Below are 25,817 nucleotides of genomic sequence, written 5' to 3'. Positions count from 1 at the left end.
TTAGTTCCTGAATTTTAGTTTTTATTGATAATTTATTTTTGTTTTAGAGTTTCCTGCTAGATGAAGTAAAATGTTAAAAATAATTGCTTACCAATAATGACTAAAAATAACTAGTATTTTAGGTTGCTCTTTAGACTACAGTTTACAAGCAAATATATCAGTTGACAGTAGCATGATTAAGACAAAGACACATTTTATTGTTTCTTCTGTAGTTTTATGAAAATCTCTCTGCTAGTTGTAAGACATGAATTATTATAATGAATCAACAGAGTAGTTTTAAAAGCATTTCTTTGTGATAGGAGAGAGGAGGAAGGATAGAGAACCAGGGCATTATTAGAACGTGCGATACCAGGGTCTGAACTTTGGCCATCATGCTTGAAAGTCCAATGCTTTATCCCCTGTTCCACCTCTCAGGCTACCAACAAAGTAGTTTTATGGACCGCATTTCAAATTTGTTGAAATATTCATTGTAATGGCATTTCACTCATACATCTAGAAATTTAGAAGTTTTGTTTCTCTGTTACTAGTTAGCATTTCCTCTCCCAAGTATAAAGTCATTAAAACTGTCTGGAGTAATATGATTTCTTAATTTTATAGTAAATGTAATGTTGCCAGAAAAATATACTTTGATAGAATGTATGCAACTTTGTAAATGTATTGTATCTCATTTGACAGATACTTGTATGAAAGAATTGATGGAAGAGTCAGAGGAAATCTTCGACAAGCTGCAATAGATAGATTTAGTAAACCTGACTCAGATCGATTTGTTTTTCTTCTCTGTACCCGAGCTGGTGGGTTGGGCATCAACTTAACTGCAGCTGATACATGTATAATTTTTGATTCTGACTGGAATCCTCAAAATGACCTTCAGGTAAACAGTTCCTTTAGCTAATGGTATTACATGTTTTAATTTTTATTGGTATAATTATTTTTGTAACCTTTTATTTTCTTATGACATTTTATGTAGAGCATACGTCTTCTTGGAATCTTCAAAAGTTTGCCTACTTAAATAGTTTGTCTAAAGTATGTTATGTAAATTTTACAAATGTCAAAACTCTTAGTAACTAATTTTTAATAAATAAAAACTTCAAAATTCTAATTCCTTAAAAATAAATGTTATATATATGGAGTATTAGAGAATACTTATGGAATATTAAGGTATAAAGTTATGACTATAATGGACTTCATAGAAATAATAGTTGAATCAAACAGCAAATATTTATAGCTAACATATATTTAGAAAATATCAATAAAGTATAAGAGGAATTCTTTTTATTATTCACAATACTCTTAATTATACAGCAATTAATATTATTACTTTAGATAATTGGAAATAAATATGTTAAATCTAGTGTTTATATACCTGGTTTAATGAAAGATACGGTTGCAACCTCATAAATGTGGGTAGTCTGGTTTTCCCTCTAGAATACATATTTTACTTAAAACCATCCTTTAAAACCATCCTTTGAGGGGGGGGTCGGGCAGTAGCACAGCGAGTTAAGTGCACATGGCGCAAAGTGCAAGGACCAGCTCAAGGAGCCCCCAACTCCCCACCTGCAAGGGTCACTTCTCAAACAGTGAAGCAGGTCTGCAGGTGTCTATCTTTCTCTCCCTTTCTTTGTCTTCCCCTCCTCTCTCCATTTATCTCTGTCCTATCCGACAACAGTGACATCAATAACAACAATAATAATAACCACAATAATGATAAAACAACAAAGGTAATAAAAGGGAAAAAAATAGCCTTCAGGAGTAGTGGATTCATGGTGTAAGCACAGAGCCGCAGCAATAACCCTGGAGGCAAAAAAAAAAAAAAATCCTTTGAGCATGTGATATCTAAAATAAAATACAGTCATTTGAAAAGGAAGAAGTGTACTGGATTCTTCTTCTCTTAACTGTTAATGTAAATTATTGGTAATGTAAAGCTACTTTATTCAGACTAATACTTTCCTTACACTTGGATCAAAGTTACTTACTCACAAATCTACATTCCAAAGTGCATAAAATAGATATGTGTATAAGGATATTGAAAACAGACATACTATCAATGTCACCTGTACATTTCAAAGCCACAGTTAATAGAATTATCCAGAGACAATAGAAAGGTGATTAATATTTCAGAGAAAGACCATTGATTCTTTTTTTGTATTATTTATGAATATATTTTAATGTGGACAGAGAGAGAGAGATACACCACAGCACTGCTTAGCTCTGGCTTATGGTGGTGTTGGGGATTGAACCTTGGACCTCAGAGCCTCTGGGATGACTGGTTTTTGCATAACTGTTATGCTGTCTCCCTGGCCAAAAACCACTGATTCAGTTTTTTATTAGTGATTTACAAGATTATAAGATGGGAGCATAATTTTACAATACTCCCACCTCCAAAGTTCTGTATCCCCATTTCCCTCCAGCAGTAACCACCATAGTTCTCCTAAGGTCATGGATATGAGTTTTGTTTGTTACCCATTTTTATTTACTTCTAAGGCTCCGAGTTCACTTCCTTTGTAAGCCACACCTAGACTTGTTAAAACTTCCTAGTGCACTTTCATTTTTCTCTTCGCTCTCAGTGATGGTATACTGGACAGAAATGGTCTGGCTCCCAATGGAACTGGGCTTCAGAGCCCTCTGGTCATCTTCCCTAACTTTCCCCCCTGGGGGGGTATGTACCAAAATTCTTTTTGGGTTACAGGAGGAAGGAGTTCTGGCTTCCTCAGTTGCTTCACCACTGGACATGGACATTGGTCATTTGATCTATTCCCCCAGCTTACCTGACCATTGATTCTGTATATTTTTAGAGTCAAGCAAGATCTGTCATAGTAATTTTAAATGTAGTTGAAGTGAAGATAAAATATGAAATTATTAATATAAACTCTCTTGTCTCTACTTTAACATAAGTTAATAATATTTAAATAACATTAATTCCCCATAGTTACTTAGTGTAGGAAAAATTTAGAAATTTTGGTTAGCTTTAAAGCATAAAACTTGAAATGTGGTTAGCGAAAAAGAAAAATCTACAGTTAGTGTTTGTGTTCATGTCAAATATTAAATTTTAAGACACCTTTAAAAATAATGATCCTTGGGAGTCAGGCAGTAGCACAGTGGGTTAAGCGCATGTGATGCAAAGCGCAAGAACCAGTGTAAAGATCCCGGTTCGAGCCCCTGCCTCCCCACTTGCAGAGGAGTCGCTTCACAAGCAGTGAAGCAGGTCTGCAGGTGTCTTATCTTTCTCTCCCCCTCTGTCTTCCCCTCCTCTCTCCATTTCTCTCTGTCCTATCCAACAACAAAGACAGACAACAATAATAACTAGAACAATAAAACAACAAGGGCAACAAAAAGGGAATAAATAAATAAATATTTAAAAAAATAATGATCCTTGATACTTAATTAAAAATATGTTAAGGGAGTCGAGCGGTAGCGCAGCGGCTTAAGCGCACATGGCACAAAGTGCAAGAACCAGAATAAGCATCCCGATTCGAGTTCCCAGCTCCCCACCTGCAGGAATGCCACTTCACAAGTGGTGACGCAGGTCTGCAGGTGTCTGTCTTTCTCTCCCCCTCTCTGTCTTCCCGTCTTCTCTCCATTTCTCTCTGTCCTATCCAAAAACAATGACAGCAGTAACAACAATAAACAACAAGGGTAACAAAAAAGGGAAAAATGGCCTCCATGAGCAGTGGATTCTAGTGCAGGCATTGAGCCCCAGCGATAACCCTGGAGGCAAATATATATATTTATATATATAAAAATTTGGCTTTCTGTTGATTGTGGGGTTATTTTTCACACTGTTAAGGTCTACCTTCATTTCTAGAAAAATAAAATTCTGCTTCAGTAACAAGTGTCTAAAAAAATGTTCACATACTTTCCTATGCTATTTGGATAGTTCATTGTTAAGTCCCTTTGTATAATGCCTTTTGTATTATTTTATAAAAAAGAAATCAAATGTATACTTTTCACTTTTTGTAGGCCCAAGCTCGTTGCCACAGAATTGGTCAGAATAAAGCAGTGAAAGTCTATCGACTAGTAACTCGAAACTCTTATGAGAGAGAAATGTTTGACAGAGCCAGTCTGAAACTGGGTCTAGATAAGGCTGTGTTACAGAGCATGAGTGGACGAGAAAGTAATGTTGGTGGTGTATGTATTTTTTCTTTTTCACTTGGCATTTATTATTTTTGTTTTTTATGTTTATTCATTTTATTTTACTTATTCTTTTTTATTTCACCTCATATAATGTATTATTTAACTTTATACTAAACACTAAATAGGATCGGTTATGTAAATAAAAAAGATTTCAGAATACAACTGTGTTTAATATCTTTGAATCCTGATTTTTTTAGCTTTAGTGCTTGTAAATTTTAAGAATATGTTTCCAAAGTAGAAATTCTTTGCTCTTATTTTTAGAACATTTACATCATGGCTTGGTGAAATAGAATTTGTATTTTTCTACATTATTTCTCTAATCAGTTTTTCATATGTGAAATGTCAAGCTGTTAGCATTGGCTGGTAAATTATATTTTTCTCACATTTCCCTGATGATTACTGTCTTACATTTTGTGCTTACATGGGAATCTTAGTATTAAAGAACCCTGGTGTTGCATGCTTTCCTTCAGATTTGTTTTTACTAAACCTATCTTAGAAAAATGATAGCTTTTTCTTTCTTATTGTAAATAAACAAGACAACATTATTGTTTGAGGGAATTCTATTTTGCATATCCCATTCCCCACTGTGCTCTTTGACATGTTTTTAGGAATACTTTCTCATTTCATGGAATTTAATAAATGTTGCAAATCTTATCTTCTTTAGATTCAACAGCTTTCCAAAAAGGAAATAGAAGATCTGCTTCGAAGAGGTGCTTATGGTGCAATTATGGAAGAAGAAGATGAAGGCTCTAAATTCTGTGAAGAGGATATTGATCAGATTCTACTGCGTCGTACAAAAACTATTACCATTGAATCAGAAGGACGTGGGTCAACATTTGCCAAGGTAACACTTTGAAAAATTAACTTATTCTAACTTTATACAGCATCTACCAAATGTGTCATTTAACTTTAGTTTATACTAAACACTAAATAGGGTGGGTTATGTAAAAATGACTTCAGAATACATTAATTAAAATGAACTAGCTCAAAAGGATCCGGTAATATGTTCTTTTTTTCTTCATTTGTTTCTGACATAGCAAATTTCACATGTAATTTGCTCCTAGTGAAATAGATTTAGTTTAATGGGTAGAAATAGAGGTGGGGGTTGATACCATAATGGTTATGCAAAGAAATTCTCATGCCTGAGGCTCCAAGGTCCCAGGTTCAATCCCATGTACTACCATAAGCCAGAGCTGAACAGTGCTCTGATGAAAAAAAAAAAAGCAGAAATATAGATATATCAAATATAGATATATCAAAATAAATATAATCATAGCTTAAAATATTTTACAGTTATCAACAACTGAATAATTTAAAGATGCAGCCTAACAAAATGAAGAACACTGAAGACAGAATTCATATTAGGAAAATAAGATATTCAGGGCAACAAGATAACTCGCTTCAATAGTACATCCGCTTTGTTACGCACCCAACCTACATTTGAGCCTGATCCCTAATGCATTGGAAGACAATTTGATGTTGTGTTATCTTTTCTTCTCTCTGTCTAGAAATAAAAAAGTTAACTCAGAGCATTCAAACCCCAGAGATTTTACAAAAAAGAAAAGGGATGTACAATTTTGAACTGTACTATACATATAAAGGTTTTCTTTCTAACAAAAATATTTACTTTTTTAAATATGTATTTATTTATTTCCTTTTGTTGCCCTTGTTGTTTTATTGTTGTGGTTATTATTGTTGTTGTTGTCATTGATGTTGTTGTTGGATAGGACAGAGAGAAATGGAGAGAGGAGAGGAAGACCGAGAGGGGGAGAGAAAGACAGACACCTGCAGACCTGCTTCACCGCTTGTGAAGCGAGTCCCCTGCAGATGGGGAGCCAGGGGCTCGACTGAGATCCTTAACGCCAGGTCCTTGTATTTTGTGCCACGTGCGCTTAACCCGCTGTGCTACCGCCAGACTCCCAACAAAAATATTTTTACGATATTTAAGAAAGTAAATCACTTATATTTCTTGTTCCTCTGTTATTTCTTAAATTACATTTGTTAATGATATAAGAAAAAAGAATTCACATAAAGGTATAGTGGCACATTTCCATTATTTTGCGATTTTTAGGAGACATTTCTCTAAAAATATGATGGAATTAAATAGAGTCAGGGTATCCCAGAAAATGATCTGTTTGGGGCAAGCATTTTTTCAAATTCTTGCTCAATATAATTTTTTAAATTCATCTAGCATTTTTAGAATACATCTCTGTCCTGTGTAGTTTCTTGATCAAAATATTCTCACTTAGCAAAAGTTTTAAGTTAAACAGTATAAATTGATTTTATTTCATTCCTAAAACTGTTGTCTCAGTTGGCATTAAGCCTTTTGCTTTAAGCAGGTGGTGTAGGTATACTGTGTTTCAGACCATTGCTTTTGAAATGTCTTTTAAATATATGTATATATACTGAATTCATTTAGTTCAAAGTAAATATACATTGATCAACTATTTTCTCTAGACTTTAGAATACTTTGAAAAACTGCCATTTTGCTTTTAGGCAAGTTTTGTGGCATCTGGAAACCGGACAGATATTTCTTTAGATGATCCCAACTTCTGGCAAAAATGGGCTAAGAAGGCAGAAATAGATATAGATGCCATCAGTGGCAGAGTAAGTATTTCATTCCATATATATATATAACCATAACTTAAAGCTTTTTTTTCTATAAGTGAAGTACAATACGGAATAGCATGTTAAAAAAATAGAAATATATTAATATATTGTAAGGGAACAGAAATACAGTGTGAACTGAATGAAAGATATAAAGGGAAAATACTAAAAGAACAGAAAGTCACATAAAGTTTCAATGAATATTAGTAAAAGATTAATTTTAGTAATCATGTTTAGAATTTAAGTTAGTGAGAAATATAATACATTCTTTACAGAGTAACCCTAGAATTTTTGCATATTTCAAAGTTTATCTCTTCAAATATTTGTTAATTATAAGTGGAAATTAACATTATGTAACCCCTTAAATACTCTGTACATAGTGGGGTATCACATGAATTTTTATAGTCTGGCCCCTGTTTCCTCTCTAAAGGTTAATCCTTCTCCTGCTCTAGTACTTATCGTGTCCTAAATGTCAAATGCTACACCACTTCCCTGGCTCTTTCCTCTATTATAATGCTATTTTCTTGGGTGTCTATCATACTACTACTTCATTTCTTTTCAGTATCACTACTGTGAAGCTTTCTTTGACTTTATCTGTACCTAACTTGTATTGTTAAATTTTTGCCAGGGGCCACAGGGAGGTTGCTTGCTTACAGGTCCTTGCACACAGTGGTGGAGAAGACCTAGGCAGTGGGTCAGAATGTCTTGCAGAAAACTGAGAAATCTTATACATATACCAAAAGCTATATTTACTATGTACTGTAAACCATTAATTTCCCCAATTAAAAATATATATTTGCCTGGAATAACATGTATTTGTTAACACATCAATATGACCCTCAAGGTCTTAGATTCCATATGAGTAGGAAACTTTTTTATTGATGATTTAATATTGATTTACAAAATTACAAGATAATGAGGGTATAATTCCATATGGTTTCCACCACCAAAGTTCTGTATTCCTATCCTCTCCATTGGAACTGTAGTAGATCTCCTAAGGTCACCAATATGGGCTGTTTCTATAAATATCTATCTATTTCTATATATTTTTCTCATTTTTTCAACAGTGCAGGAAGCTATCTTAATCATCTTTTATACCCATATCCAATAACATAGTGCCTACCTTGAATATCTCTAAAGTAGAAAGTAATTCAAGTTACCTCGAATGAACGAAGACTGTATTATATAGGGAGGTTTACACACTTAATAGCTTTATTTATTTATTTATTTATTTATTTATTTATTTATTTATTTATTTTGCTGTTCATGAGTATAACTCTTGTAAAGCACTGAATATTTTTCTATATTTGTGTAATCTCATCACATTTTGACATGTAAATTTCTGGGTATTTCTTGGGTTCATATTTAAGATAAATTCAAATCACAAAGATTTACCTTACCAATGCTTATTTTAAAAACTGAAAATTATTAGAGTATTAATAGGTAGGTAAAATTGTATATAAATTCACTTTAAAATACTTTTGTTATAATATTTTTATTATAATATTAATAATCATGATTCTAGCATATATTGTGCCAGGAATCAAACCTATGCATCCAAGTTTGACACTCTACTTACTATACCACCTATTAGGTCATTAAAATATATTTTTGTGGTTATTGCGGAAATACAGTTAATTTCGTATGAGCCATAGAGACAAATGTCAAGTTCTTATATTGCATGACTATAATATCACAAACTAAAGGACTGTAAAAATATTTGGTAGTCTTCTGCATCCCACAATGACCTTGGGTCCATACTCCCAGTGGTTAAAGAATAGGAAAGCTATCAAGGGGGGGATGGTATACAGAGTTCTGGTGGTGGGAATTGTGTGGAGTTGTACCCTTCTTATCCTATGGTTTTTTTAGTGTTTCCTTTTTATAAAAAAAATTTTTAAAAATCAGGTGTGTCACTGCCTGCCCCCCCAAATATATATATATATATATGGTAGGTTGTTGGTTGATTTATTTTTTAGTAATTTTTTTCTGGCCTTCTACCTTTATTGTTTGTATAACTTAAAAGATGAGAATGTAAAGGATTGTTGTAAGCTAAATAGTAACAGAACCTTCAACTAATAGCTGTTAAATTTTACAGAACAGTTTGGTTATTGACACTCCAAGAATTAGGAAGCAAACAAGACCGTTTAGCGCTACAAAAGATGAATTAGCTGAATTATCTGAACCCGAAAGTGAAGGAGACGAAAAACCCAAACTCCGGAGACCCTGTGATCGTTCCAATGGCTATGGAAGAACTGAATGCTTTAGAGTAGAGAAAAATCTGCTAGTTTATGGGTAAAATGTTACTTTTGATGATTATTGTAGTAGTCTAGAATGCAAAATTATGGAAACATACTATATGCTACTGTGTTTTTATCCTTATATAATAAATGAAATATATTTCTAAGTACCCTGAAATTCAATGTTTTGCATTTATTTAATAACAGGATGGTAGAATATACTGAAGCCTTTTAACTATAAAAATATCACTGAAGTTAAAATCCTGCTCTTAGATTTGTATATTTAATAATATAGAAGGAATAGTATTGTTATCCATTATCTTAAAATTGTACTAGAAATTAGTATATCTTATTCATAAAGTTTATTACACAAATCCAGTTATGCCAAGGTACATTTTTAGACCTTTCAAAAATAGTGTTTTTCTCTAATGCTCAGCTCAATACTAATAAGCTATGCCTTTTTTTCAACCAGATGGGGCCGATGGAGAGAGATTCTATCTCATGGCCGCTTTAAAAGGCAATTAAATGAGCATGATGTAGAAATAATTTGCCGAGCTTTGTTAGCATATTGTCTTGTTCACTATCGAGGAGATGAGAAAATCAAAGGATTCATTTGGGACCTTATTACTCCCACTGAAGATGGACGGACAAGAGAGCTACAGAATCATCTAGGTAAGGAAGAACATTTTATTTCCTCTTTAGATTTATTTTTAATTGTGTAAATATTGCTTCACTTAGTAACTTTTAATATGCTGAAGAATTACAGAAAATGTCAAACAGCTTTAATGACTGACTCAATTTAAGTTCAAGCTTTTGATAATACCAGTGTAAACACTTTTGTGTAATTTCCATATTGTTAACAAATTAAATTTTTTGTTTTTCTCAGATGGAAATACCTCCTTTGTTTATTATTGGGTAGAGAAAGGGAGGGGGAGATAGAGAGGAAGAGAGACACCTGCAGCCCTAATTCACCACTCATGAAGCTTTCCCCCTACAAGTGGGGACTGGGGGCTTGATCCAGGGTCCTTGTGCACTGTAGCATGTGCGATTAACCAGCTGTACCACCACCTATCCACTGGAAATACCTCTTAAGATAGACTGTTTTGCCGATAACTGGTAAACCCATGATGTCTCATTAAAAAAATAAATAAACAGGGAGTCAGGAGGTAGCGCAACAGGTTAAGCGCAGTGGCACAAAGCGCAAGGGTTTGAGCCCTTGGCTTCCCACCTGCAGGGGAGTCGCTTCACAAGCGGTGAAGCAGGTTTGCAGGTGTCTATCTTTCTCTCCCTCTCTCTGCCTTCCTCTCCTCTCCCCATTTCTCTCTGTCCTATCCAACAACGACATCAATAACAACAATAATAACTACAACAATAAAACAACAAGGGCGGGGGCTGGGCGGTGGCACAGCGGGTTAAGTGCAGGTGGCACAAAGCGCAAGGACCAGTGTAAGGATCCCGATTAGAGCCCCAGGCTCCCTACCTGCAGGGGAGTTGCTTCACAGGTGGTCTGTCTTTCTCTCCCTCCTCTGTCTTCCCTTCTCTCTCCATTTCTCTCTGTCCTATCCAAAAAGAGAGAGAGAGAGAGAGAGAGCGAGAGAGAAATTAAATGAAGCCTTAAAAAAAATTTATAGAGAGGTCCAGGGGGTGGTGCAGTGGTAAAGCTTTGGACTCTCAAGCATGAGTTCCTGAGTTCAATCCCCAGTAGCACATGTGCTAGAATGATGTCTGGTTCTTCCTATCTCCTCCTATCTTTCTGATAAAATCTTTTAAAAAATATTTTTAAAAAATGTAAAGAAAACAGCAAGGGCAACAAAAGGAAATAAATAAATAAAGATAATTTTAAAAATCAATATTTAAAAAAATAAATAAGGGAGTCAGGTGGTAGCAGAGCAGGTTAAGCACACCTGGTGCAAAGCACAAAGACTGGAGTAAGAACCCCAGTTCGAGCCCCTGGCTCCCCACCTATAGGAGAGTCGCTTCACAGGAAGTAAAGCAAGTCTGCAGGTGTCTTTCTCTCCACCCCCCCCATCTTCCCCTCCTCTTTCCATTTCTCTCTGTCCTATCCAACAGTGATGACATCAATAACTACAACAATAAAAAACAAAGGCAACAAAAGGGAACAAATAAAAATGTAAAATAAATAAATAAATACTTTGTTTTATTTTATTGAGAGTTCAGTGCTTCAGGCCTGAGAGTCTTTTACATACTTTGGCTTAGTGGTCCACAGTTTATTTGGTGTCTTTAATGATGCATATTCATGATATTTCCAGTTTTAAGCCATTAAAAATCAAGTTTCAGTACCAGTGGTACAGCTCACCTGGGAGAATGGCTGCTTATCACAGACCCAGGTTTAAGCCTTGCCCCCACCAAACTAGGGGAAATTAGAGAGCTTTGGTATGTTTTCCTCTGTGCTTCCTTCTCCTTCCCCCTCTCCCTCTCCTTCTCCTCTCTCTCTTCATTGTTTCCTTCCTTACTTTTTGCCATCAGGGTTATTACTGGGGCTTATTGCCTGCATGACTATTTCACTGCTCCTGGTGGCCATGCCCCTCATACTCTACACTTTTTTTCTTTTAAAAGAGGGTAAGAGAGAGAGAGAAAGGAGAGATACCTGAAGCACTGCTTCACCCTAGTAAAACCTTCCCCACTGCAGATGAGATCAAGAGCTTGAACCTGGGTCTCTGCACATGGTAACATGGGAGCTATAAAGTAATACACCACTATCCAGTCCATCTCTCTCTTTCTGCCTGAAAATGTTTAATAAGTACATGAGTATACATAGAAATTGAGTGACTATTGATTCATTAAAAATAAAATTTGCTGTACAGTGTGACTAGCTATTTACAGTCAAAGTAAAGGTATGTTCTAGAGCAGTTTTTCTCTACAACCTTTCTAACAAAATGTTCTTTTCCACATAAAATAATTTACTTACATAAATAATTGAATTTCTATAAAGATAAAATGTAGTACTATGCACATAAACTTTGAGTTGCAACATTGTTCTGTTTAGTCAACAAGTACTTTGAAGTGCTATATGCTTCTTTTATAAGGCACTAAGTGAATCTCTTCCCCCAGCATAGGGGGCCATGGTTTCAATGTGACTACCATTTGGTATCCCATTCACTTTTTAATGATCTCTGTATATGTCACCCCAGGAGGTGGTGCAGTGAATTAGGCATTGTATTATCGGGCATGGGATTTTGAGTTCTATATCTAACATCACATGTACCAGAGTGATGATCTAGTTCTGTCACCTCCCTCTTCATAAATAAGGAAATAAGTCTTTGAAAAAAATTCCCTGTGTATTCTACACAGACTAGAAAGTCTGCATTAATTTCTTGCAATGATAAAATAAGTTTCAAATTACAGATCTTTATGCAAATTGTCTATTATTATTATTAGAAAAAAGGTATATAACCCCCACTAAGTCCTCTTCTACCATCATGTTCCAGGACCTGAACCCCCACACATACACACTTCAGTCTTTTACTTAGGTGCAATATACCAATTCCAGTCCAAGTTCTACTTTGTGTTTTGCCTTCTGTTCTTATTTTTCAACCTCTGTCTATGAATGAGATCATCCCTATTCTTCCTTCTCTTTCTGGCTTATCTCACTTAACATGATTCTTTCAAGCTCCATCCAAGTTGAGGTGAAGAAGGTGAATTCACCAATTTTTTTCATCCTTTTTTTATTTCTTTATTGGGGAATTAATGTTTTAAATTCAACAGTAACTACAATAGTTTGTACATGCATAACATTTCCCAGTTTTCCATATAACAGTACAACCCCCACTAGGTCCTCTGTCATCTTTTTTGGACCTGTAATACGCCAATTCCAGTTCAGGTTCTACTTGTGTTTTCTCTTCTGATCTTGTATTTCAACTTCTGCCTGAGAGTGAGATCATCCCCTATTCATCCTTCTGTTTCTGACTTAGTTCACTTAACATGAATTTTTCAAAGTCCATCTAAGATCGGCTGAAAACGGTGAAGTCACCATTTTTAATAGTTGAGTAGTAATATTCCATTGTGTACATATACCACAACTTGCTCAGCCACTCATCTGTTGTTGGACACCTGGGTTGCTTCCAGGTTTTGGCTATTACAAATTGTGCTGCAAAGAACATATGTGGACACAGATCTTTTTGGATGGGTGTGTTGGGTTCCTCAGGATATATCCCCAGGAGAGGAAATGCAGGCTCGTAGGGTAGGTCTATTTCTAGCCTTGTGAGAGTTCTCCAGACTGTTCTCCACAGAGGTTGGACCAACTGACATTCCCACTAGCAGTGCAGGAGGGTTCCTTTGACCCCACAACCTCTCCAGCATTTGCTGCTGTTACCTTTTCTGATGTATGACATTCTCACAGGAGTGAAGAATATCTCATTGTTGTCTTTATTTGCATTTCTCTAACAATCAGAGACTTGGAGCATCTTTTTCATGTGTTTCTCAGCCTTTTGGATCCCTTCTGTGGTGAATGTTCTGCCCATGTCCTCTCCCCATTTTTGGATGGGGTTATTTGTTTTCTTTTTGTTGAGATTTGCAAGCTCTTTATATATTCTGGTTAGTAGCCTCTTGTCTGATGTATGGCATGTTAAGATCTTCTCCCATTCTGTGAGAGGTCTCTTGGTTTGGGTAGTGGTTTCTTTTGCTGTGCAGAAGCTTTTTAATTTGATGTAGTCCTATAGATTTTTGCTTGCCTTAGTCTTCTTTGTAATAGGATTCATTTCATTGAAGATGTCTTTAAAATTTATGTGGAAAACAGTTTTCCCAATATTTTCCTCTAAGTATCTGATAGTTTCTGATCTAACATCCCAGTCCTTGATACACTTGGAATTTACTTTTGTCTTTGGTGAAATATAGTCATTCACTTTCATTCTTCTGCATGTTTCAACCCATTTTTTCCAACACCGTTTGTTGAAGAGACTCTGCTTTCCCCATTTAATAGTCTGGGCACCTTTGTCAAAGATTATATGTCCATAGGTGTGGGGGCTTACTTCTGGGCTCTCAATTCTATTCCACTGATCAGTGTGGTCTGTTCATGTTCCAGTACCAAGCAGTTTTGATGACAACGGCCCTATAATACAATTTGAGATCTGGGAGTGTGATGCCTCCAGTTCTGTTCTTTCTTCTCAAGATTGTTTTGGCAATTCTAGGTCTTTTCTGATTCCAGATAAACATTTGTAGCATTTGTTCTATTCTCCTAAAATATGTGCTTGGGATCTTGATGGGGATAGAATTAAATTTGTAGATGGCTCTGTGTAGTATATTCATTTTTTTTAAATATTTATTTTATTTATTCCCTTTTGTTGCCCTTGTTGTTTTATTGTTGTAGTTATTATTGTTGTTGTCGTTGTTGGATAGGACAGAGATAAATGGAGAGAGGAGGGGAGACAGAGAGGAGGAGAGAAAGATAGACACCTGCAGACCTGCTTCACCGCCTGTGAAGCGACTCCCCTGCAGGTGGGGAGCTGGGGTTCGAACCGGCATCCTTATGCCGGTCCTTGTGCTTTGCGCCACCTGCGCTTAACCCTCTGCGCTACAGCCCGACTCCCAGTATATTCATTTTGATGATGTTAATTCTTCCAACCCATCAATATCTTTCTACTTCTTTGTATCTTTTTCAATTTCCTTGAGTAGTGACTCATAGTTTTCAGTATACAAGTCTTTCACATCTTTGGTTAGGTTTACTCCTAGATATTTAATTGTTTTTGTTGCTAGAGTAAAAGGAATTGATTTCTGGACTTCATCTTCCTCTAAGTTAGTGTTTGCATAGAGGAATGCCACTGACTTTTGATTGTTAATTTTGTAGCCTGACACCTTACTGTATTGCCTCATGATTTCCAAAAGCTTCTTGCTGGATTCCTTAGGTTTTTCTATGTATACTATCATGTCATCTGCAAATAGGGAGAGTTTGACTTCTTCTCTTCCAATCTGTATGCCTTTAATTCCTTGCTCCTGCTTGATTCCTATGGCAAGAACTTCCAACACTATGTTGAATAGTAATGGTGATAGTGGGCAGCCCTGTCTAGTACCTGATCTGAGGGGAAATGCTTCCACTTTTTCACCATTGAGTATGATGTTGGCTGTAGGTTTGCTATTTATAAACTCCACTATCTTGAGGAATTTTCCATCTATTCCCATTTTTTGTAGTGTTTTGACCATAAAGGGATGTTGTATTTTGTCGAATTCACCATTTTTAATAGCTGAGTAGTATTCCAAAATTTATTCACTCATTCATCTGTTGTTGAAAACCTGGGTTTCTTCCAGGTTTTGGCTATTACAGATTGTGCTGCTTTAAACTTAGGCATACACATATCTTTTTGGACTCCTTAGGATATAGCCTCAGGAGAATTGCAGAGTCATAGGGAAGGCCCACTTCTAGCCTTCTCAGAGTTCTGGACACCGCTCTCCACAGGGGTTGGACTAATTTACATTCCTACCAGTAGTGCAGGAAGGTTCCTTTGTCCCCACAACCTCTCCAGCATTTGTTGCTATCTTTTCTGTTGTATGACATTCTCACAGGAGTGAATTCTTACTTCATGTTGCCTTTATTTGCATTTCTCTGACAGTCAGTTGACTTAGAGCATTTTTGGATCGCTTCTGTGGTGAATATTCTATTCATATCCTCTCCCCATTTTTGGTGTCTTTTTTTTTTTTAAACAGGCCTATCAGCCCCTGTACCTAGGGGTAGGAAAGGGAAGAAAGTGAAGACTCAGACAAGCTCATTTGATATACAAAAAGCAGAATGGCTTCGGAAATACAATCCCGAACAGCTACTTCAAGATGAAGGCTACAAAAAACATATAAAACATCATTGTAATAAGTAAGTAGTAGGGTAACAGGATTTAATTAAAATTGACTTTTCTGAATTTATTAACTGTCTTAAAGCATAGAAAAGAAAATAAATGTCATGTACATTTTCCTTTCTAGTAATTTTAACTCCATGGATGAAGTTTGTTTACTGTTTCATTTCTTCATTTGTTTTTTATTTCTTTACTCTCATTTTTAGAGTTTTGCTTCGTGTAAGAATGCTATATTATCTAAAGCAAGAAGTCATTGGAAATGAGTGTCAGAAAGTATTTGATGGAGTTGATGCAAGGTATGTTAAGTGTCTTGTTTACATTTATTTCTAAGTATCATAATGAAGCAAAAATTATATATGACAAAAAAGTAGACATTTATAGTTCCTTGTTCAGTGAAATTCATAAAAACAAGATCCACCAAGCTTAGAATTAACCTACGAATTTCTTGCCTTTTCTCTGTTAATTTTGTCTTTGACTCTGTCACTGAAGATTGTACGTGTTCTGGGAGGTGGCACAGTAGATGAAGCATTAGATTCTCAAGCCTAAGGTCCCAAGTTCAATCCCTGGCAGCATATGTACCAGAATGATGTCTGGTTCTCTCACTCTCTCTCTCTCTCTCCCCCTCTCTGCCTCCCTCTTCTTATCTTTCTCGTGAATAAATAAATAAGTAAAAAAAATCTTTAAAAAGAAAAGGTTATAATAGTAGAAATGATAGCAGTTGCATTAGTTGTAATAATAATGATATCAAACCTAGAGGCCATTAAAGTAAAAGTGATGTGCCTTTGAAGTTCTCAGACTATGAAGAGAAACCTGGGACCTTGTGCACGGTACTGTGTGTGCTCAATAGGGTGTGCCACTGCCTGGCCCCCTGGAGCATCACTCTTAACACATGAGATGCCAGGAATTGAAATCAGGGCCTCCAAGGGCCAAGTGGTGGCACACTTGGTTAAGTGCACAAATTATCATGCACATGGACCTGGGTTCAAGGCCCTAGTCCCCACTGGCAGGATGGAAAGATTCACAAATGATAAATAAGTTAACAAGGTGTCTTTCTGTTTCTTTCTCCCTGTCTATCTTCCCCCCCCCTTTCAATTCCTCTCTGTTCTAGCAAGTAAAATAAATAAAAGTTTGAAGGAAAAAAGAAAAATCAGGACCTTCATGTTAAGCACACTACATTATGCCACCTCTTAGACCCTTCTCTTTTTCTTTCTTGAATTTTTTTCTAATTTTTGTTTTTTTAGTTTAACCTTTTAAGGATTTTAAAATCCTTTAAAGCATTGTTTACTGTCTACCTTGCATTATCACTTCAGTTCTAATTAATCTTTCATTTCTACTCCCCCCACAGAACTGGTTCTTCTTTCTCAATGAGGGATGCAATGGTTATGCAAAGAGAATCTCATGCCTGAGGTTCCACATTAGTCTTAACAGGTAGAAATAGAAGTGAGGGTAGATAGCATAAGGGTTATGCAAAGATTCTCATGCCTGAGGTTCTAAGGTCCAAGGTTCAATCCATTACACCACCAGAAACCAGAGCTGAGCAATGCGCTGGTAAAAACAAAAATAAAGGGGGCCAGACGGTAGCCCCGCACATGGCATGAAGCGCAAGGATCCCAGTTTGAGCCCCCCGGCTCCCCACCAGCAGGGGAGTCGCCTCACAAGCAGTGAAGCAGGTCTGCTGGTGTCTGTCTTTCTCTCCCCCTCTGTCTTACCCTCCTCTCTAGATTCCTGTCTTTCGTATCCAACAGCAACAGCTATAACCACAGGGGCAACAAAAATGGGGAAAATGGTCTCCTGGAGGGCAGGCACCAAGCTCCAGTGATAACCCTTCAGACAGAAAATAAAATAAAAAATAAATAAAGCTGGAAGTCGGGTGGTAGCGCAGCGGGTTAAGCACACATGGTGCAAAGCACAAGGACCGGCATAAGGATCCCAGTTTGAGCCCCCGGGTCCCCACCTGCAGGGGAGTCGCTTCACAGGCGGTGAAGCAGGTCTGCAGATGTCTATCTTTCTCTCCCCCTCTCTGTCTTCCCCTCCTCTCTCCATTTCTCTCTGTCCTATCCAACAATGATGACATCAACAACAATAACTACAACAATAAAACAAGGGCCACAAAAAGAAAAATAAATAATAATAAAAAAATTAAAAACAAAAATATATAAAGTTAAAAATGTATTTTTCCTGGGTTGGGGAGATAATATAATCGTTATGTGAAAGTATTTCATGCATGAGGCACCAGAGGTACCAGATCAGTCCCCAACAGCACCATAAACCAGAGCTGGGTGATGGTGCACCCGGTTAAGCACACAGTACTATGAAAAAAGATAGATGAAAGTATCCAGGTTAGAGCCTCCATTCCCCACCTGCAGTGGGGTTGTTTCACAAGCAGTGAAGCAGGTCTGCAGGTGTCTATCTTTCTCTCTCCTTCCCTACTTCCCTCACCTGTCTCAATTTCTCTCTGTCCTATCAATTAAAAAAAAAAAAACTGCCAGAAGCATTGGATTTGTAATACTGGCACCAAGCCCCAGTGACTGGAAGCAAAAAAAAAAAAAATATTATTTTTTTTTCTTTATTTCCTTTTGTTGCCCTTGTTTTGTTGTTGTAGTTATTATTGATGTTGTTGTTGTTGGCTAGGACAGAGAGAAAGGGAAGACAGGAGGAGAAAAAGCAGACACCTGCAGACCTGTTTCACTGCTTGTGAAGCAACTCCCCTGCAGGTGGGGAGCCGGGGGCTTGAACCGGGATCCTTATGGCGGTCCTTACGCTTAGTGCCACCTGCGCTTAACCCACTGTGTTACCGCCTGACTCCCCCCCAAAAAAGCTATTTTAAATTAGTGGTTTAATTAGGGTTTATAAGATATTTTTTCCATTTATTAGTTCTTTTTAAAAAATATTTATTCCCTTTTGTTGTCCTTGTTTTATTGTAGTAGTTGTTACTGTTGTTGTTGTTGGATAGGACAGAGAGAAATGGAGAAAGATGGGGAAGACGGGTGGGGAGAGAAAGACAGACACCTGCAGCCTTGCTTCACTGCTTGTGAAGTGACCCCCCCAGCCGGTGGGGAGTCGGGGTCTCGAACTGGGATCCTTATGCTGGTCCTTGTGCTTTGTGCCACCTGCTCTTAACCCTTTGCCCTACTGCCCGACTTTCTATTTTTATTTGACAGAACAGAGAAAAATGAAATGTTACTGGTGATAGGAGGAAAAAAAAAAAGAAGTAAAGGAAAGAGGATTTGTACAAGGAGGAAGAGCACAGAATGAGTCTATCACATTAAAAATAAAAATATTAGTAGTTTTAAGTAGGAGGCAGAGCAGTGGATTGGTTCTTAATCCTTTAATAGATTTCTAAATGTTGGATTGAATGGGAACTTTGTCCTCAGCTTGCTCTCTCTCTCTCTCTCTTTTTGTCTATACTTTCTCCTTAGGTGAACTCATCATACCAAATAAGCTTATATAAACAGTTGACTCGAATTTACATAATCAACCTAGAATTCTCTCTTGAGCTTTCGGAGGTAACTAGCTCCCAACACTTCTTTTTAATTTTTTGCTGTTTCTGGGGTTTTACCACTCCAGGACAACTTTTTCAGATACAAAACAAGACAGATGGGAAAAGGGAAAGACCACAGTACTGAGGCTTTCCCCTGTGAACTGTCTTGCCGAATCTTCTCTTTAATATTCTAGAATTAGAATAGTTGTTTATCTAGCATTTATGAGGTTCTATTTATTTCATCTTTTATTGTTTTTTAATTTGGTTCCAGGGATCAAACCCAGAGTCTTACACATGAAAAGCAGTAATTCTCCAGCTGAGCCTCTTCCAACTTCTCAGAATTTCTTCTTGAATTTCTAGCTGGCATTTAAAATTTTCCACAGTTCTGTCTCTAGTCACTCCCCCCACTCCCACCCCTTACACACACACCTTCCTTTTTTACAAGCCTTTTCATCATAGTAAATATAACACTGCTATTCTAGTATCATTCTCAGTTCCTCTCTTGCCCTTAAATCCTGCCAAAAGACCTGTCAGATCATTAAAGTATGTGTTAACTTTGATCACTTTTCACTGTCTTTTCTCCTAAATTCTTAGCCCAAACCACCATTACCTCACATTTAAATGTTTACATTGGTCTCCTAATTTGATCTCTACCTTTGTGCTTAACCTTCACACCAGCCAAAGTGATCTTCCTGTAGCAAAAAAACACTCCATGGCACTCTTCATAAAACCATTCAGAGTTCTCATTTCTCTTAGATTGAAATCTAAACTTCCTCCAAGGTGCTAAACGATTTGTGACCTCTTACTTCATTCATTCTCTCACCCACAATTTCCTAACCACTGGGGTTTTTTGTTATTGTTGTTATTGTTGTTTGTTTGTGTCTTTTTATTTTTAAAATTATTTAGGAACTGGGCAGTAGCACATCCAGTAGAATGTGTACATTATCATTCACAAAGACCCAAGTTCAAGCCTTCAGTCCTCACCTACAGGGGGATGGGGGGGGGGCTTCATGAGCAGTAAAACTATGATTACAGTGTCTTTCTCTTCTACCTCTGCCCTTTCTCTCAATTTCTGCCTATTCCTATTAAAAATAAAGGAGAAGAAGAGAATGAAAAGTAAAATTGCTGCCAGGAGCAGTGGATTTATTGTACAGATACTGAGCCCCATCAATACCCGTGGAGACAATTAAAATAAAGATTATTTATTTATTAATAGAGGTCAAGAGGATTGGAGGAGAGAACCAGAGCACCAACCACTCTGATACATACAATGGCAGGAACTGAACTTGGGAGCTCATGCTAGAATGTCCAACACTTTATCCACTGCTCTGCCTCCTACTTAAAACTACTAATATTTTTATTTTTAATGTGATAGACTCATTCTGTGCTCTTCCTCCTTGTATAAATCCTCTTTCCCTTTACTTCTTTTTTTTTTTCCTCCTTTCTATTTTTATTTGACAGAACAGAGAAAAATTAAAAGGGGAAAGGAGACAGAGGGAGAGAGAAAAACAGACACCTGTTCCACCACTCATGAATCACCCTTCCTGCAATTGGGGAGTGGGGACTTGAACTTGGGTCCTTGCACATGGTGCTATGTGTTCTCAACCAGGTCTGCCACCACTCAGGTCCCTCAACCCCTTTTATCTTTCAACAGAACCACCTCGTCACATCATTTAGGTTTCAACTCAAGTGTTACTCGCCCAAATAGGTTTTTTCTGCCCATCCCAGCTATAGGAGCCCACTAGCCACTCACTATCGCTTAACCTTATTTTAGCTCATGAGTATATTATTAAAAATTATATTTATTTTTAAATTCTTTCTCTTGTTATACTGTAAGTTGCTTGTAAGTTAAGCATTCTGTCTTTCTGATCATTATAGTCTTAGTATCCATATTCCATAACACAGTAATTACTCAGAAATTATTTATGAGAACTGTTGACTGACTCTTCTTTTTTTTTTTTCTTTGTTAAGTCTGGGTTAGGCTTATTCCAGTGTACTTTGTCACTGCTTTCATCACATAGCATTACAGAAACTATTCACAAAGGCAGGGATTTGCCTGGGTTTTATTTGTTTGTTTTTGGAGGGTGTGTGTGTATGTGTGTTTTGTTTTTGATTTTGCTGTTTCCATCACTGGTACTTACTCAGTGCCATATGTTTATTCTACCAGGGTTATTTCTGGTAACTGCATAATAAATCCACCACTCCTGGCAGCCATTCTTCCTATTTTTTTTCTCCCCCTTTCTTTTTATTTGATGGGACAGAAAGAAATTGAGAGGAGCAAGAGGAGATGTTGAGGGAGATGCATAGATCACTGCAGCACTGCTTTACCACTCCTGAAGCTTCCACTATGCAAGTGGGGACCAAGAACTTAAACCCAGGTCCTTGTGTATGGTAACATGTACGCTCAACCAGATGTACCACTGCCTGGCCTATAAATATATATATTTTAATTTCTTTATTGGGGGATTAATGTTTTACAGTCAACAGTAAATACAATAGTTTCTTCATGCATAGCATTTCTCAGTTTTCCACATAACAATACAACCCCCAGTAGATCCTCTGTCATCCTTTTCCAGGACCTGTATCCCCCCCCCCCCCATAAATATATCTTGAATAAATGCTATATAGCCTGTTGAAGTTAAAGGATGCTTTACTGCTGGAGGTAACACATGAAGAAAATCTATGAAAGTATAAACAACTTGGGAACATGTGCCTTATAATTATCCCTTTTCATAGCAGTTAATGAACATTTCACATCCATATGGCACTCATAATTGTACCATGCAGTAGGTAGATTATATATATACTTTGTGCTCTTTACACACAGAACCATCCACATTCTGGTATTTTATCCATAGTGTCATAGTGTGCCACCTAATGGCTAATAAGGGAACTACTTGACCCATTTGGAGAGCCCATCTCCAGTTTTGTTCTTTCCTTTGTCTTCAGTTCTTTCTTTCTCATTTTTAAGATTTATTTATGAATTTGTTTACTTATGAGTGAGAGGGAACTGGAGCACTGCTCAGCTCGTGCATAGGTAGTGCCAGGGCTTGGACCTAAGCTCTCTGGCCTGTCAAGCATGCGTTTTGGTGCTATAGCAGGCTGGCTATGTCCCCAACCTATCTTTAGTCCTGGTCAGGAATTCAGTGATAAATGAGTTTCAATTTATTATTCTCACCAGGTTTATTGCTGGGGCTTGGTGCCTACATGAGAAATCCAGTGCTCCCAGTGACCTCCTCTTCTCCCTCACCCCACCTCTTTCATTGACTTAGAAAGTGAGAGAACAGGGAGAGAGAGAGAGAGGGTATGAGACATCTATAGCACTGCTCCACCATTCCTGAAACTACCTCTCTGCAGGTGGAAGCCAGAATCTTAACTGAACTTAGGCCTTTGCACATGTTTCTGAAAATATAGAGCAAAAATATTGAACACTGGAGGTATCATTTTTCAGGAATTCCATTTTAGTAAATGCAATTACATCTTAGTAAAGGTCTCTATATTCCTTGGGTTAAAAGTTTTTCAAATGGCAAGTTTTTCAAATGGCAAATACATATAAGTAGTACTATGTTCGCTTTTTGTTTGTCTTGTTTTCCTTTTCACTTTTTTTTTAAATTAAGTACTGTATTCTTTTTTAAAATTATCTTTTATTTATTGGGTAGAGACAGACATTAACTTGAGAGGGATGGGGCAGATAGAAGAGAGACAGACACCTGCAGCCCTGCTTCACCACTTGCAAAGCTTTTCCCCCTATAGGTGAGGACATCAGGCTCAAACCTGGCTCCTTGTTCATTGTAATATGTGCGTTCAACCAGATGCACCACCACCTGGCCCCTGTATTCATTTTTTTAATGTTTTCCTTTTCAATCTTTTTTTTTCTTACATCTTAGTATCTTTTTACTGTACTCACAGTTACAATTTCATTTTTGAGGGCCAAGAGATAGCATACCTGGTAGAACTCACACTTCTTCACCTGGTCCTGTCACTGTTCAGCCCCCTGAAATTTCTTGTGTTAAAATTAATATTAATTTATTTTATGGTAACTTAATACAATTTTTAAATTTCAGTTGATCAATTGCAAAGATTTTCTTTAAATTAGTGTAGTACATTCCTACCCTCTTAAAAATCATAATGCTTTACATGCTAGATAATAATTTGCCTTCTCTTTGCCTTGTTTGGAATAGTAATACCATATCATTATTTTTTAGTGACATTGATGTTTGGGTCCCAGAACCAGACCACTCAGAAGTGCCTGCTGAATGGTGGGATTTTGATGCTGACAAATCACTCCTTATTGGAGTTTTTAAACACGGTAAGTGAGAAGTAAGGTAGGTAGTACCTTCTATATATAGTATAAAACAGCTAGCTCTTAATTTATTGATTTTCACTGAAAGCTTTATTCCAGTATATTCAATATTATTATAATATACACTAGCAAACTTTGTCTTCTAAATATTTAAATATTATTAAAACTAATTTTATATTCAGGGAGTCGGGCGGTAGCACAGCAGGTTAAGTGCAGGTGGCACAAATTTTATATTTAACTAGTTTACTAAGAGAACTCAAGATGTTATCACTGCATTTCTTTACAAATGGTGGTCTTTTTAAATGTTATTTATTTTTATAGAGCCAGCATCTTAACACATGCATAATTTTACTACTGCGAAGACAACTTTTATTTTTCATTCAGATAGAAAAAGAAAGATACCACGTTTCCTGAGTTTGCTTGGTACCCTGGCAGGTATTCAGATCCAGGCTGCAAGCATTGGCAAGGCCCAAAAATGTTTTTATGGGAACTGTGTTGTGTGTGACCAGCTTCTCTTTTTTCATTTTAACTAATTGATCAATTTAATTAACTTAATATATATATATTACCAGAGCCTGTAATACCTGTGATAATTTCCAGAAGGAAAAAAATCCTATACCATTTTTGTATATTGCTTCAGTAACATGTTAAAACATAAGTGTGTGAGAAGTGCCTAACAGTTACACATCTTTTCTGATTGGTGACCTCTCCAGGTTATGAAAAATATAACACTATCCGAGCAGACCCAGCATTATGTTTCTTGGAAAGAGTGGGAAAACCTGATGAGAAAGCAGTTGCAGCAGAACAGAGAGCAAATGATTATATGGATGGGTATGTACATTTCCGAGTCCTTAAGGTTCTGATGATCTCTAGCTACACTATTGCTTTTTTAAATCTTTAAATAAAGTAGTAGTTAGAGAATTAGTGTTTATAATGCAAACAAACTAATGATGCTCTAATAAATTAACACTTGTCTAACAGTGTGATCAAGGAAGAGACTAGACCTGCTCCCACATTTGATGAGCCCTACCATGATTATTAAAGTCATAAAATACTAGGAAGGAGAAGAAAGCTAAGAATATTACAGTTAAAGAGATATACTTTGTTGACTTTAAGACCCTCATTATCTCTTTTTACTAAAAGAGAAAAATAAGAGACTGTAGTAAAGATAACAACAGCACATCTGTCCTATCAAAGAATTTTAAAAAGGGAAGGGGGTGGCTGCTGGGAGCAGTGACTTTGTAGCGCTGGAAGTGAACCCCAGCGATAACCCTGATAACAATTTAAAGAAAAGAAAAATATGAACTTGAGAGTAAAAGTAAATTAGACCTAGCTTCCTTCCAACTTTCTATTTAACAGCTTTTCTAGTTTGGCTTGAGCTTCTGGGAGAAAGGATAAAGACTGCCACCACACCCCTTTTTTTCTTAATTTGTTTATTTTTAATTATTGAGGAATTAGTGTTTTACATTCAACAGTAAATACAATAGTTTGTACATGCATAACATTTCCCTATTTTCCATATAACAATACAACCTCCACTAGGTCCTGTGTCATCCTACTTGGATCTTTCTTCTCGAAACCCACCCACCCCAGAGTCTTTTACTTTGGTGCAATACGCCAATTCCAGGTCAGGTTCTACTTGTGTTTTTTTTTTCATGATCTTGTTTTTCAACTTCTGCCTGACAGTGAGATCATCCCCTATTCTTCCTTCTGTTTCTGACTTATTTCACTTAACATGAATTTTTCAAGGACCATCCAAGATCGGTTGAAAACAGTGAAGTCACCATTTTTTATAGCTGAGTAGTATTCCATTGTGTATATACCACAACTTGCTCAGCCACTTATCTGTTGTTGGACACCTGGGTTGCTTCCAGGTTTTGGCTATTACAAATTGTGCTGACAAGAACATATGTGTACACAGATCTTTTTGGATGGTTGTGTAGGGTTCCTTACGATACATCTCCAGAAGAGGAAATGCAGGCTCATAGGGTAGGTCTATTTCTAGCCTTGTGAGAGTTCTCCAGACTGTTCTCCACAGAGGTTGGACCAATTGACATTCCCACCAGCAGTGCAGGAGGGTTCCTTTGACCCCCACAAGCTCTCCAGCATTTGCTGCTATTACCTTTTCTGATGTATGACATTCTCACAGGAGTGAAGTGGTATCTCATTGCTGTCTTTATTTGCATTTCTCTGACAGTCAGAGACTTGGAGCATCTTTTCATGTGTTTCTCAGCCTTTTGGATCTCTTCTGTGGTGAATAT

The 25,817-nt window shown here is 36.8% G+C and overlaps 1 protein-coding gene across 19 annotated transcripts in view; it reads left to right on the top strand.

Moving 5' to 3' along the window:
• CHD9 (chromodomain helicase DNA binding protein 9) overlaps positions 1 to 25,817 on the top strand; it is a 224,742-nt gene that overhangs the window by 155,070 nt on the left and 43,855 nt on the right. For 18 of the 19 annotated variants that reach the window (XM_016194860.2, XM_060185542.1, XM_060185538.1 and 15 more), the window contains 10 exons: positions 676 to 871; positions 3,958 to 4,125; positions 4,796 to 4,975; positions 6,628 to 6,738; positions 8,834 to 9,030; positions 9,448 to 9,647; positions 15,633 to 15,792; positions 15,979 to 16,068; positions 23,459 to 23,562; positions 24,270 to 24,387. In XM_016194860.2, the coding sequence (XP_016050346.1) occupies positions 676 to 871; positions 3,958 to 4,125; positions 4,796 to 4,975; positions 6,628 to 6,738; positions 8,834 to 9,030; positions 9,448 to 9,647; positions 15,633 to 15,792; positions 15,979 to 16,068; positions 23,459 to 23,562; positions 24,270 to 24,387 (1,524 nt within the window). The remainder of the gene's footprint in view (positions 1 to 675; positions 872 to 3,957; positions 4,126 to 4,795; positions 4,976 to 6,627; positions 6,739 to 8,833; positions 9,031 to 9,447; positions 9,648 to 15,632; positions 15,793 to 15,978; positions 16,069 to 23,458; positions 23,563 to 24,269; positions 24,388 to 25,817) is intronic. The other variant, XM_060185548.1, reaches the window with a different exon arrangement.

Source organism: Erinaceus europaeus, chromosome 2 (assembly GCF_950295315.1).
Source record: "Erinaceus europaeus chromosome 2, mEriEur2.1, whole genome shotgun sequence".
Lineage (NCBI taxonomy): Eukaryota > Metazoa > Chordata > Mammalia > Eulipotyphla > Erinaceidae > Erinaceus > Erinaceus europaeus.
This window is presented reverse-complemented; position numbering and strand designations above follow the sequence as displayed.